Here is a 13,074-nt window from a genome sequence, read left to right on the forward strand (position 1 = left end):
CCCTGTCCTGCTAAACTAGCTGTGGTCTAATTCCACAGTATTCTCATAGATGATGGTAGACCTGTCCTGCTAAACTAGCTTGTGGTCTACATTCCACAGTATTCTCATAGATGATGGTAACCTGTCCTGCTAAACTGCTTGTGGTCTACATTCACAGTATCTCATAGATGATGGTAGGACTGTCCTGCCAAACTGGCATTCCACAGTATTCTCATACGATGTAGACCTGTCCTGCTAAACTAGCTGTGGTCTACATTCCACGTATTCTATGATGATGGTAGCCTGTCCTGCTAAACTAGCTGTGGTCTACATTCCACAGTATTCTCATAGATGAGGTAGACCTGTCCTGCAAACTAGCTTGTGGTCTACATTCCACTGTTCTCATAGATGATGGTAGACCTGTCCTGCTAAACTAGCTTGTGGTCTACATTCCACTGTATTCTCATAGATGATGGTAACTGTCCTGCTAAACTAGCTTGTGGTCTACATTCCACAGTATTCTCATGATGATGGTAGACCTGTCCTGCTAAACTAGCTTGTGGTCTACATTCCACAGTATTCTCATAGAATGATGGTAGACCTGTCCTGCTAAACTAGCTGTGGTCTACATTCCACAGTATTCTCATAGATGGGTAGACCTGTCCTGCTAAACTAGCTTGGTCTACATTCCACAGTATTCTCATAGATGATGGTAGACTGTGTCCTGCTAACTAGTTGTGGTCTACATTCCACATGTATTCTCATAGATGATGGTAGACCTGTCCTGCAAACTAGCTGTGGTCTACATCCACAGTATTCTCATAGATGAGGTAGACCTGTCCTGCTAACTAGCTTGTGGTCTACATTCCACAGTATTCTCCATAGATGATGGTAGACCTGTCCTGCTAAACTCCTTGTGGTCTACATTCCACAGTATTCTCATAGATGCGGTAGACCTGTACCTGCTAAACTACTGTGGTCTGCATTCCACAGTATTCTCATAGACGGTAGACCTGTCCTGCTAAACTAGCCTGTGGTCTACATTCCACTGTATTCTCATAGATGATGGTAGACCTGTCCTGCTAAACTAGCTTGTGGTCTACATTCCAGTTATTCTCATAGATGACTGGTAGACCTTGTCCTGCTAAACTAGCTCGTGTCTACATTCCACAGTATTCTCATAGATGATGGTAGACCTGTCTGCTAAACTAGCCTGTGGTCTACATTCCACAGTATTCTCATAGATGCTGGTAGACCTGTCCTGCTAAACTAGCTTGTGGTCTACATTCCACAGTATTCTCATAGATGATGGTAGGACCTGTCCTGCTAAACTACCTTGTGGTCTACATTCCACAGTATTGCTCATAGATGATGGTAGACCTGTCCTGCTAAAACTAGCTGTGGTCTACATCCACAGTATTCTCATAGATGGGTTAGCTGTCCTGCTAAACTAGCTTGTGGTCTACATTCCACAGTATTCTCATAGATGGTAGACCTGTCCTGCTAAACTAGCTTGTGGTCTACATTCCACAGTATTCTCATAGATGGTAGACCTGTCCTGCTAAACTAGCTTGTGGTCTACATTCCACAGTATTCTCATAGATGACGGTAGCCTGTCCTGCTAAACTACGCTTGTGGTCTACATTCCACAGTATTCTCATAGATGACGGTTAGCCTGTCCTGCATAACTAGCTTGTGGTCTACATTCCCAGTATTCATAGGATGAGTAGACCTGTCCTGCTAACTAGCTTTGGTCTACTTCCACAGTATTCTCATAGATGACGGTAGACCTGTCCTGCGTAAACTAGCTTTGTGTGTCTACATTCCACAGTATTCTCATAATATGTTAGACTGTCCTGCTAAACTAGCTTTGTGTCTACATTCCACGTATTGTCATAGATGATGGTAGACCTGTCCTGCTAAACTAGCTGTGTGGTCTACATTCCACAGTATTCTCATAGATGACGGTAGACCTGTCCTTGCTAAAACTAGCTTGTGGTCTACATTCCACATATTCTCATGAGATGGTAGACATGTCTCTGCTAAACTAGCTTGTGGTCTACCACAGTATCTCATAGATGATGGTAGACCTGTCCTGCTAAACTAGCCTGTGGTCTACATTCCACAGTATTCTCATAGATGACGGTAGACCTGTCTGCTAACTAGTTGTGGTCTAATTTCCACAGTATCTCATAGATGATGGTAGACCTGTCCTGCTAAACTAGCATTCCACAGTATTCTCATAGATGACGGTAGACCTGTCCTGCTAAACTAGCTTGTGGTCTACATTCCACAGTATTCTCATAGATGATGGTAGACCTGTCCTGCTAAACTAGCCTGTGGTCTACATTCCACAGTATTCTCATAGATGATGGTAGACCTGTCCTGCTAAACTAGCTTGTGGTCTACATTCCACAGTATTCTCATAGATGATGGTAGACCTGTCCTGCTAAACTAGCTTGTGGTCTACATTCCACAGTATTCTCATAGATGATGGGGTAGACCTGTCCTGCTAACTAGCTTGTGTCTACATTCCACAGTATTCTCATAGATGCGGTAGACCTGTCTGCTAAACTAGCTTGTGGTCTACATTCCACCAGTATTCTCATAGATGACGGTAGACCTGTCCTGCTAAACTAGCTTGTGGTCTACATTCCACAGTATTCTCATAGATGATGGTAGACCTGTCCTGCTAAACTAGCTTGTGGTCTACATTCCACAGTATTCTCATAGATGATGGTAGACCTGTCCTGCTAAACTAGCATTCCACAGTATTCTCATAGACGGTAGACCTGTCCTGCTAAACTAGCCTGTGGTTCATTCACTGTATTTCATATGATGGTAGACTGTCCTGCTAAACTAGCTTGTGGTCTACATTCCACAGTATTCTCATAGATGATGGTAGACCTGTCCTGCTAAACTAGCTTGTGGTCTACATTCCACTGTATTCTCATAGATGATGGTAGACCTGTCCTGCTAAACTAGCTTGTGGTTACATTCCACGTATTCTCATAGATGATGGTAGACCTGTCCTGCTAAACTAGCTTGTGGTCTACATTCCACAGTATTCTCATAGATGGTAGACCTGTCCTGCTAAACTAGCTTGTGGTCTACATTCCACAGTATTCTCATAGATGATGGTAGACCTGTCCTGCTAAACTAGCCTGTGGTCTACATTCCACAGTATTCTCATAGATGACGGTAGACCTGTCCTGCTAACTAGTTGTGGTCTACATTCCACAGTATTCTCATAGATGATGGTAGACTGTTCCTGCTAACTAGCTTGTGGTCTACATTCCACTGTATTCTCATAGATGATGGTAGACTGTCCTGCTAACTAGCTTGTGGTTACATTCCACAGGTATTCTCATAGATGATGCGGTAGACCCTGTCTGCTAACTAGCTTGTGGTCTACATTCCACAGTATTCTCATAGATGGTAGACCTGTCCTGCTAAACTAGCTTGTGGTCTACATTCCACAGTATTCTCATAGATGATGGTAGACCTGTCCTGCTAAACTAGCCTGTGGTCTACATTCACAGTATTCTCATAGATGACGGTAGAGACCTGTCCGCTAAACTAGCTTGTGGTCTACATCAACAGTATTCTCATAGATGATGGTAGACCTGTCCTGCTAAAACTAGCTTGTGGTCTACATTCCACAGTATTCTCATAGATGACGGTAGCCTGTCCTGCTAAACTAGCTGTGGTCTACATCCACAGTATTTCATAGATGATGGTAGACTGCCCGCTAAACTAGCTTGTGGTCTACATTCCACAGTATTCTCATAGAGAGTAGACCTGTCCGCTAACTAGCTTGTGGTCTACATTCCACAGTATTCTCATAGATGATGGTAGACCTGTCCTGCTAAACTACCTGTGGTAACATTCCACAGTATTCTAATAGAGAGGTAGCACCTGTCCTGCTAAACTAGCCTGTGGTTACATTCCAGTATTCTCATAGATGATGGTAGACCTGTCCTGCAAACTAGCTTGTGGTCTACATTCCACAGTATCTCATAGAATGGTAGACCTGTCCGCCTAAACTAGCTGTTGGTCTACATTCCAAGATTTTCTCATAGATGGTAGACCTGTCCTGCTAAACTAGCTTGTGGTCTACATCCACAGTATTCTCATAGATGATGGTAGACCTGTCCTGCTAAACTAGCTTGTGGTCCTACATCCACAGTATTCTCATAGATGATGGTAGACCTGTCCTGCTAAACTAGCTTGTGGTCTACATTACACAGTATTCTCATAGATGGTAGACCTGTCCTGCTAAACTAGCTTGTGGTCTACATTCCACAGTATTCTCATAGATGACGGTAGACCTGTCCTGCTAAACTAGCTTGTGGTCTACATTCCACAGTATTCTCAGATGACGGTAGACCTGTCCTGCTAAACTAGCTTGTGGTCTACATTCCACAGTATTCTCATAGATGATGGTAGACTGGTCCTGCTAAACTAGCTTGTGGTCTACATTCCACAGTATTCTCATAGATGACGGTAGACCTGTCCTGCTAAACTAGCTTGTGGTCTACATTCCACAGTATTCTCATAGATGATGGTAGACCTGTCCTGCTAAACTAGCTGTGGTCTACATTCCACAGTATTCTCATAGATGATGGTAGACTGTCCTGCTAAACTAGCTTGTGGTCTACATTCCCAGTATTCTATAGATGATGGTAGACCTGTCCTGCTAAACTAGCTTGTGGTCTACATTCCACAGTATCTCAGATGACGGTAGACCTGTCCTGCAAACAGCTTGTGGTCTACATTCCACAGTATTCTCATAGATGACGGTAGACTGTCTGCTAAACTAGCTTGTGTCTACATTCCACGTATTCTCATAGATGATGGTAGACCTGTCCTGCTAAACTAGCTTGTGGTCTACATTCCACAGTATTCTCATAGATGACGGTAGACCTGTCCTGCTAAACTAGCTTGTGGTCTACATTCACAGTATTCATAGATGATGGTAGACCTGTCCTGCTAAACTAGTTGTGGTCTACATTCCACAGTATTCTCTAGATGACGTAGACCTGTCCTGCTAACTAGCTTGTGGTCTACATTCACAGTATATCTCAGATGACGGTAGACCTGTCCTGCTAAACTAGCTTGTGGTCTACATTCCACAGTATTCTCATAGATGATGGTAGACTGGTCCTGCTAAACTAGCTTGTGGTCTACATTCCACAGTATTCTCATAGATGGTAGACCTGTCCTGCTAAACTAGCTTGTGGTCTACATTCCACAGTATTCTCATAGATGATGGTAGACCTGTCCTGCTAAACTAGCCTGTGGTCTACATTCCACAGTATTCTCATAGATGACGGTAGACCTGTCCTGCTAAACTAGCTTGTGGTCTACATTCCACAGTATTCTCATAGATGACGGTAGACCTGTCCTGCTAAACTAGCTTGTGGTCTACATTCCACAGTATTCTCATAGATGATGGTAGACCTGTCTGCTAAAACTAGCTGTGGTCTACATTCACAGTATTCTCATAGATGATGGTAGACCTGTCCTGATAAACTAGCTCGTGCGTCTACATTCCACAGTATTCCTAATAGATGAACGGTAGACCTGCTCATGCTAAACTAGCTCGTGGTCTACATTCCACAGTATTCTCATAGATGACGGTAAGACCTGTCCTGCTAAACTAGCTTGTGGTCTACATTCCACAGTATTCTCATAGATGACGGTAGACCTGTCCTGCTAAACTAGCCTGTGGTCTACATTCCACAGTATTCTCATAGATGACGGTAGACAGACAGTAGAGATCTTACCCCTATGATAATCTTCTTGCATTTGGCACAGTTGGGAGCGTAGCGGTTATCATAACACTTGGTGCAGAAGACTGAGCCCCTCTCCTCAAAGAATCCTCCCTCATCCAACAACACCTTACACTGGGAACACTGGAACTCTTCTGGGTGCCAGGACTGACCAAGCGCCACCAGATACCGGCCCCTACACACACACACACACAACGTAAACACCAGTTAGATAAGCCCAGCTAAGAGTAACAGAGGTATCTAGGCACAGCTCTCTATAATGGAAAATAGTGATCCTACCATCACAGACATGACTTACTGTATGTACATTATCAACTTAACTGTCAGATGGTGTCAGGTCATTACCAGTTATTTTTATTTGAAGAATAAATGAGGTTATATAAATTACCAAGAGTATTACCTGGTCAGGTCACATGGTCTAGGAAATCAGATCCAGTACACCTAGTCTATTATGAAATGATGGGTCACATGGTCTAGTAAATCAGGGCTTAGCAGTTCGTTCCAGTAAACATAGTCTATAGAGTTTATTCTCTATACACGACACTACTTTTTCACCTAGAACTCATGTAGGGAACAGCAGTTGCTGTGTTGACCTGCTGTGTTGTGTTTTTTGAGCAGTGTATATATATATATATATATATATCAGACAGAGGGCAGTAGTAAACTGCAAGGCAGTTATTAATCAGACAGGGGGCAGTAGTAAATAAAGGCCTTGCAGTTATTAATCTAACAGACAGGGGCAGTAGTAAATAAAGGCCTTGCAGGTATTAATCTAACAGACAGGGGGCAGTAGTAAATAAAGGCCATGCAGTTATTAATCTAACAGACAGGGGGCAGTAGTAAATAAAGACCTTGCAGTTATTAATCTAACAGACAGGGGGCAGTAGTAAATAAAGACCATGTCATTATTAATCTAACAGACAGGGGCAGTAGTAAATAAAGGCCTTGCAGTTATAATCTAACAGACAGGGGGCAGTAGTAAATAAAGCGTTGCAGTTATTAATAACAGACAGGGCAGTAGTAAATAAAGACCATGCAGGTATTAATCTAACAGACAGGGGGCAGTAGTAAATAAAGCCTTGCAGTTATTAATCTAAACAGACAGGGGCAGTAGTAAATAAAGACCTTGCAGTTATTATCTAACAGACAGGGGGCAGTAGTAAATAAAGGCCTTGCAGTTATTAATCTAACAAGACAGGGGGCAGTAGTAAATAAAGGCCATGCTGTTATTAATCTAACAGACAGGGGGCAGTAGTAAATAAAGGCCATGCTGTTATTAATCTAACAGACAGGGGGCAGTAGTAAATAAAGGCCTTGCAGTTATTAATCTAACAGACAGGGGGCAGTAGTAAATAAAGGCCTTGCTGTTATTAATCTAACAGACAGGGGGCAATATAATCATATGGTTCCCACCTAATGATCTTTTTGCAGGCTCCACAGAGAGGGGTCCTTCCGCTGTCCTCGGGTGCCTGCTGAGCTGCCTGTAGGATAGAGGAGCGGTTCTGCATGGGCGTAGGCTGGGCCGGCTGCCTGTGCTGGGTCAGAACCGTACTGGTCTTGTCTGGGGCGTAACGGTCAGCGAAACCTGGGTCAGTCACCCACGGAGGACGCACCTTAGGACCAGAGTTGACTGGAGCCTTAGAGGCTGGGGAACCCAGAGAAATGTATTAATACAACACAAACAGGAAGACTCATATAGTATATTATAAGGAACCATGGGACTGTATGGATGCTTATAGCACATGTTACAATATATTACTATGCTTATAGCTCATGCTATAATGCATATTTCAATGCTTATAGCATGTTATAATGCATCTAACTACTAAATAAAGGCTTGGATTTTGTATGTTAAATTACCAGCATCCCTGTCATTTGAACTCTGACCTCCAGTAACTCACCGTCAGGTTTGTCGGCTGTCTGGGTCTGGGCCTTAGCAGGTGACCGAGACGCCTTGATGCTGGGAAGAAACACACACTTCCTTAGGAACAGGTGCTATAGGGTTACCATGGTGACTCAGAAGAGGTAGAATGGCAGCAGTGTCTGACATCATCATCATGGAGTGAGTTCGGAGTGCATTTTATTGAATTTTTTTAAATCGAAGGAGCATAAAATGGTTACTTGGCTCATTGTGCTCTAGTGACTCCTTGTGGCGGGCTGACTCCGGTCGTCAGTTGAGCAGTGTTTCCTCCGACACATCCATTTCTTTCACATGAACCATCAACTTGGACAAGTGTCTTGAGAATACTGTGCATCATTCAATAATTATAAAATAGTTTTATCATCTGGACACTATTTTTGACATTGCTACTATGCAAGTAACCGTTTCACTGTACCGTTTACACCTTCTGTATCCTGTGCATGTGACAAATAAACTTAGATTTTATTTGATATAGTGTGTGTTTACCAGACACAGTAATGTGAAGAACAACGGGACAACATTTGAACATCTTGGCCATGTTCTGTTATAATCTCCACCCGGCACAGCCAGAAGAGGACTGGCCACCCCTCATAGCCTGGTTCCTCTCTAGGTTTCTTCCTAGGTTTTGGCCTTCAGGGAGTTTTTTCCCTAGCCACCGTGCTTCTACACCTGCATTGCTTGCTGTTTGGGGTTTTATGCTGGGTTTCTGTACAGCACTTTGAGATATCAGCTGATGTACGAAGGGCTATATAAATAAATTTGATTTGATTTGACCTGCACCAAAGTCGAATTAGGATGTAGGACAAGGATCAAGTGTATTTTTACCTGGAGTGTTATTGTAGGCTACTAGTTACAAATGTGGTTGTTTACTACACTACCTCACTCTGTTTAGCAAATGGCCTCACATGTGAATCCTTAAAGAGATGGGTGGGGCTGAGGCTTAAGAGGGTGTGAACGATAATGAATGGGTGTAGACAAGGAAGAGCTCTCCAGTAGGTACCAAAACATTCAAGGGCCATTTTCTCAAATGTGGGGTTACAGGTTTATCAACTTTCAAAGCAGAATTTCTTTCCCATTGTTCCTCAACTACAGTGTATGATATACCATTTAGTACCTCTGAGTCTCTACTTTTATCCAATGTAAAAAAAATACTTTCAACAACCAAATTGAGGCGGTTGGTCAAGTGTATAATTTAGGAAATCTTTTCCCAAGTTATTTCCTTCCTACAAAAGAGATTTAATCACGTCTCAATGTAATCCAGGTATGGCATGATTGTATTTGAAAATAACAACCTGTTTTTGGGCTTAGTTGTGGTCAATTTGCAGTGTACAAATTATTATAATCATGATGACGATGGTGATTATGTCCCGACCGTCCGCCGTGGCTGAATCAAGTTGCCTACCCCTTCTTTAGAGTTAACAGCATTCGCCTCAGTAACAGGTGTCTACAGCATTCGTCTCAGTAACAGGTGTCTACAGCCGTCTCAGTAACAGGTGTCTACAGCCGTCTCAGTAACAGGTGTCTACAGCCGTCTCAGTAACAGGTGTCTACAGCCGTCTCAGTAACAGGTGTCTACAGCCGTCTCAGTACAGGTGTCTACAGCCGCCTCAGTAACAGGTGTCTACAGCCGTCTCAGTAACAGGTGTCTACAGCCGCCTCAGTAACAGGTGTCTACAGCCGCCTCAGTAACAGGTGTCTACAGCCGCCTCAGTAACAGGTGTCTACAGCCGCCTCAGTAACAGGTGTCTACAGCCGCCTCAGTAACAGGTGTCTACAGCCGCCTCAGTAACAGGTGTCTACAGCCGCCTCAGTAACAGGTGTCTACAGCCGCCTCAGTAACAGGTGTCTACAGCCGCCTCAGTAACAGGTGTCTACAGCCGCCTCAGTAACAGGTGTCTACAGCCGCCTCAGTAACAGGTGTCTACAGCCGCCTCAGTAACAGGTGTCTACAGCCGCCTCAGTAACAGGTGTCTACAGCCGCCTCAGTAACAGGTGTCTACAGCCGCCTCAGTAACAGGTGTCTACAGCCGCCTCAGTAACAGGTGTCTACAGCCGCCTCAGTAACAGGTGTCTACAGCCGCCTCAGTAACAGGTGTCTACAGCCGCCTCAGTAACAGGTGTCTACAGCCGCCTCAGTAACAGGTGTCTACAGCCGCCTCAGTAACAGGTGTCTACAGCCGCCTCAGTAACAGGTGTCTACAGCCGCCTCAGTAACAGGTGTCTACAGCCGTCTCAGTAACAGGTGTCTACAGCCGTCTCAGTAACAGGTGTCTACAGCATTCGTCTCAGTAACAGCCGTCTCAGTAACAGGTGTCTACAGCCGTCTCAGTAACAGGTGTCTACAGCCGTCTCAGTAACAGGTGTCTACAGCCGCCTCAGTAACAGGTGTCTACAGCCGTCTCAGTAACAGGTGTCTACAGCCGCCTCAGTAACAGGTGTCTACAGCATTCGTCTCAGTAACAGGTGTCTACAGCATTCGTCTCAGTAACAGCCGTCTCAGTAACAGGTGTCTACAGCATTCGTCTCAGTAACAGGTGTCTACAGCATTCGTCTCAGTAACAGCCGTCTCAGTAACAGGTGTCTACAGCCGTCTCAGTAACAGGTGTCTACAGCCGCCTCAGTAACAGGTGTCTACAGCCGCCTCAGTAACAGGTGTCTACAGCCGCCTCAGTAACAGGTGTCTACAGCCGCCTCAGTAACAGGTGTCTACAGCCGCCTCAGTAACAGGTGTCTACAGCCGCCTCAGTAACAGGTGTCTACAGCCGCCTCAGTAACAGGTGTCTACAGCCGCCTCAGTAACAGGTGTCTACAGCCGCCTCAGTAACAGGTGTCTACAGCCGCCTCAGTAACAGGTGTCTACAGCATTCGTCTCAGTAACAGGTGTCTACAGCATTCGTCTCAGTAACAGGTGTCTACAGCATTCGTCTCAGTAACAGGTGTCTACAGCATTCGTCTCAGTAACAGGTGTCTACAGCATTCGTCTCAGTAACAGGTGTCTACAGCATTCGTCTCAGTAACAGGTGTCTACAGCATTCGTCTCAGTAACAGGTGTCTACAGCATTCGTCTCAGTAACAGGTGTCTACAGCATTCGTCTCAGTAACAGGTGTCTACAGCATTCGTCTCAGTAACAGGTGTCTACAGCATTCGTCTCAGTAACAGGTGTCTACAGCATTCGTCTCAGTAACAGGTGTCTACAGCATTCGTCTCAGTAACAGGTGTCTACAGCATTCGTCTCAGTAACAGGTGTCTACAGCATTCGTCTCAGTAACAGGTGTCTACAGCATTCGTCTCAGTAACAGGTGTCTACAGCATTCGTCTCAGTAACAGGTGTCTACAGCATTCGTCTCAGTAACAGGTGTCTACAGCATTCGTCTCAGTAACAGGTGTCTACAGCATTCGTCTCAGTAACAGGTGTCTACAGCATTCGCCTCAGTAACAGGTGTCTACAGCATTCGCCTCAGTAACAGGTGTCTACAGCATTCGCCTCAGTAACAGGTGTCTACAGCATTCGCCTCAGTAACAGGTGTCTACAGCATTCGCCTCAGTAACAGGTGTCTACAGCATTCGCCTCAGTAACAGGTGTCTACAGCATTCGCCTCAGTAACAGGTGTCTACAGCATTCGCCTCAGTAACAGGTGTCTACAGCATTCGCCTCAGTAACAGGTGTCTACAGCCGCCTCAGTAACAGGTGTCTACAGCCGCCTCAGTAACAGGTGTCTACAGCCGCCTCAGTAACAGGTGTCTACAGCCGCCTCAGTAACAGGTGTCTACAGCCGCCTCAGTAACAGGTGTCTACAGCCGCCTCAGTAACAGGTGTCTACAGCCGCCTCAGTAACAGGTGTCTACAGCCGCCTCAGTAACAGGTGTCTACAGCCGCCTCAGTAACAGGTGTCTACAGCCGCCTCAGTAACAGGTGTCTACAGCCGCCACAGTAACAGGTGTCTACAGCCGCCACAGTAACAGGTGTCTACAGCATTCGTCTCAGTAACAGGTGTCTACAGCATTCGTCTCAGTAACAGGTGTCTACAGCATTCGTCTCAGTAACAGGTGTCTACAGCATTCGTCTCAGTAACAGGTGTCTACAGCATTCGTCTCAGTAACAGGTGTCTACAGCATTCGTCTCAGTAACAGGTGTCTACAGCATTCGTCTCAGTAACAGGTGTCTACAGCATTCGTCTCAGTAACAGGTGTCTACAGCATTCGTCTCAGTAACAGGTGTCTACAGCATTCGTCTCAGTAACAGGTGTCTACAGCATTCGTCTCAGTAACAGGTGTCTACAGCATTCGTCTCAGTAACAGGTGTCTACAGCATTCGTCTCAGTAACAGGTGTCTACAGCATTCGTCTCAGTAACAGGTGTCTACAGCATTCGTCTCAGTAACAGGTGTCTACAGCATTCGTCTCAGTAACAGGTGTCTACAGCATTCGTCTCAGTAACAGGTGTCTACAGCATTCGTCTCAGTAACAGGTGTCTACAGCATTCGTCTCAGTAACAGGTGTCTACAGCATTCGTCTCAGTAACAGGTGTCTACAGCATTCGTCTCAGTAACAGGTGTCTACAGCATTCGTCTCAGTAACAGGTGTCTACAGCATTCGTCTCAGTAACAGGTGTCTACAGCATTCGTCTCAGTAACAGGTGTCTACAGCATTCGTCTCAGTAACAGGTGTCTACAGCATTCGTCTCAGTAACAGGTGTCTACAGCATTCGTCTCAGTAACAGGTGTCTACAGCCGCCTCAGTAACAGGTGTCTACAGCCGCCTCAGTAACAGGTGTCTACAGCCGCCTCAGTAACAGGTGTCTACAGCCGCCTCAGTAACAGGTGTCTACAGCCGCCTCAGTAACAGGTGTCTACAGCCGCCTCAGTAACAGGTGTCTACAGCCGCCTCAGTAACAGGTGTCTACAGCCGCCTCAGTAACAGGTGTCTACAGCCGCCTCAGTAACAGGTGTCTACAGCCGCCTCAGTAACAGGTGTCTACAGCCGCCTCAGTAACAGGTGTCTACAGCCGCCTCAGTAACAGGTGTCTACAGTCGTCTCCGGATACAATTACCATCTCATTACTACATCGACATAAAAACAACTTCTAAAAACGGCAGAGAGAACACCGATATATTACAGAGGAATGAAAGACGTAACAGTATTTGTGGTCAGATAGTAGAACAGGTCGTTGTCTATCCAAATGAGACATGATATCATTACACCTGTTACGACCGTGGTGTGAACAGCGGGTTAAGTGTTGGTTTTGACACCACTACTATATTAGACAGATGGCATTATTATCCAAATCATCCGCGTTTGATGTACTGTGATAAGGCGTAGCCAGTTATCAGAGTGATGCCTAACACATATACATATATATATATATATATATATATACAC

The 13,074-nt window shown here is 45.0% G+C and overlaps 1 protein-coding gene across 1 annotated transcript in view; it reads right to left on the bottom strand.

The window, feature by feature from the left end:
• Positions 1–13,074, bottom strand: part of LOC120048899 (PDZ and LIM domain protein 7-like) — a 104,088-nt gene that overhangs the window by 7,129 nt on the left and 83,885 nt on the right. The window contains exons 12-14 of the mRNA XM_038995215.1: positions 7,676–7,734; positions 7,188–7,419; positions 5,769–5,949 (exon numbers count right to left, since the gene is read on the bottom strand). Of these exons, the coding sequence (XP_038851143.1) occupies positions 5,769–5,949; positions 7,188–7,419; positions 7,676–7,734 (472 nt within the window). The remainder of the gene's footprint in view (positions 1–5,768; positions 5,950–7,187; positions 7,420–7,675; positions 7,735–13,074) is intronic.

This window comes from Salvelinus namaycush, chromosome 5, assembly GCF_016432855.1.
Source record: "Salvelinus namaycush isolate Seneca chromosome 5, SaNama_1.0, whole genome shotgun sequence".
In the NCBI taxonomy this organism is placed as follows: Eukaryota; Metazoa; Chordata; class Actinopteri; order Salmoniformes; family Salmonidae; genus Salvelinus; species Salvelinus namaycush.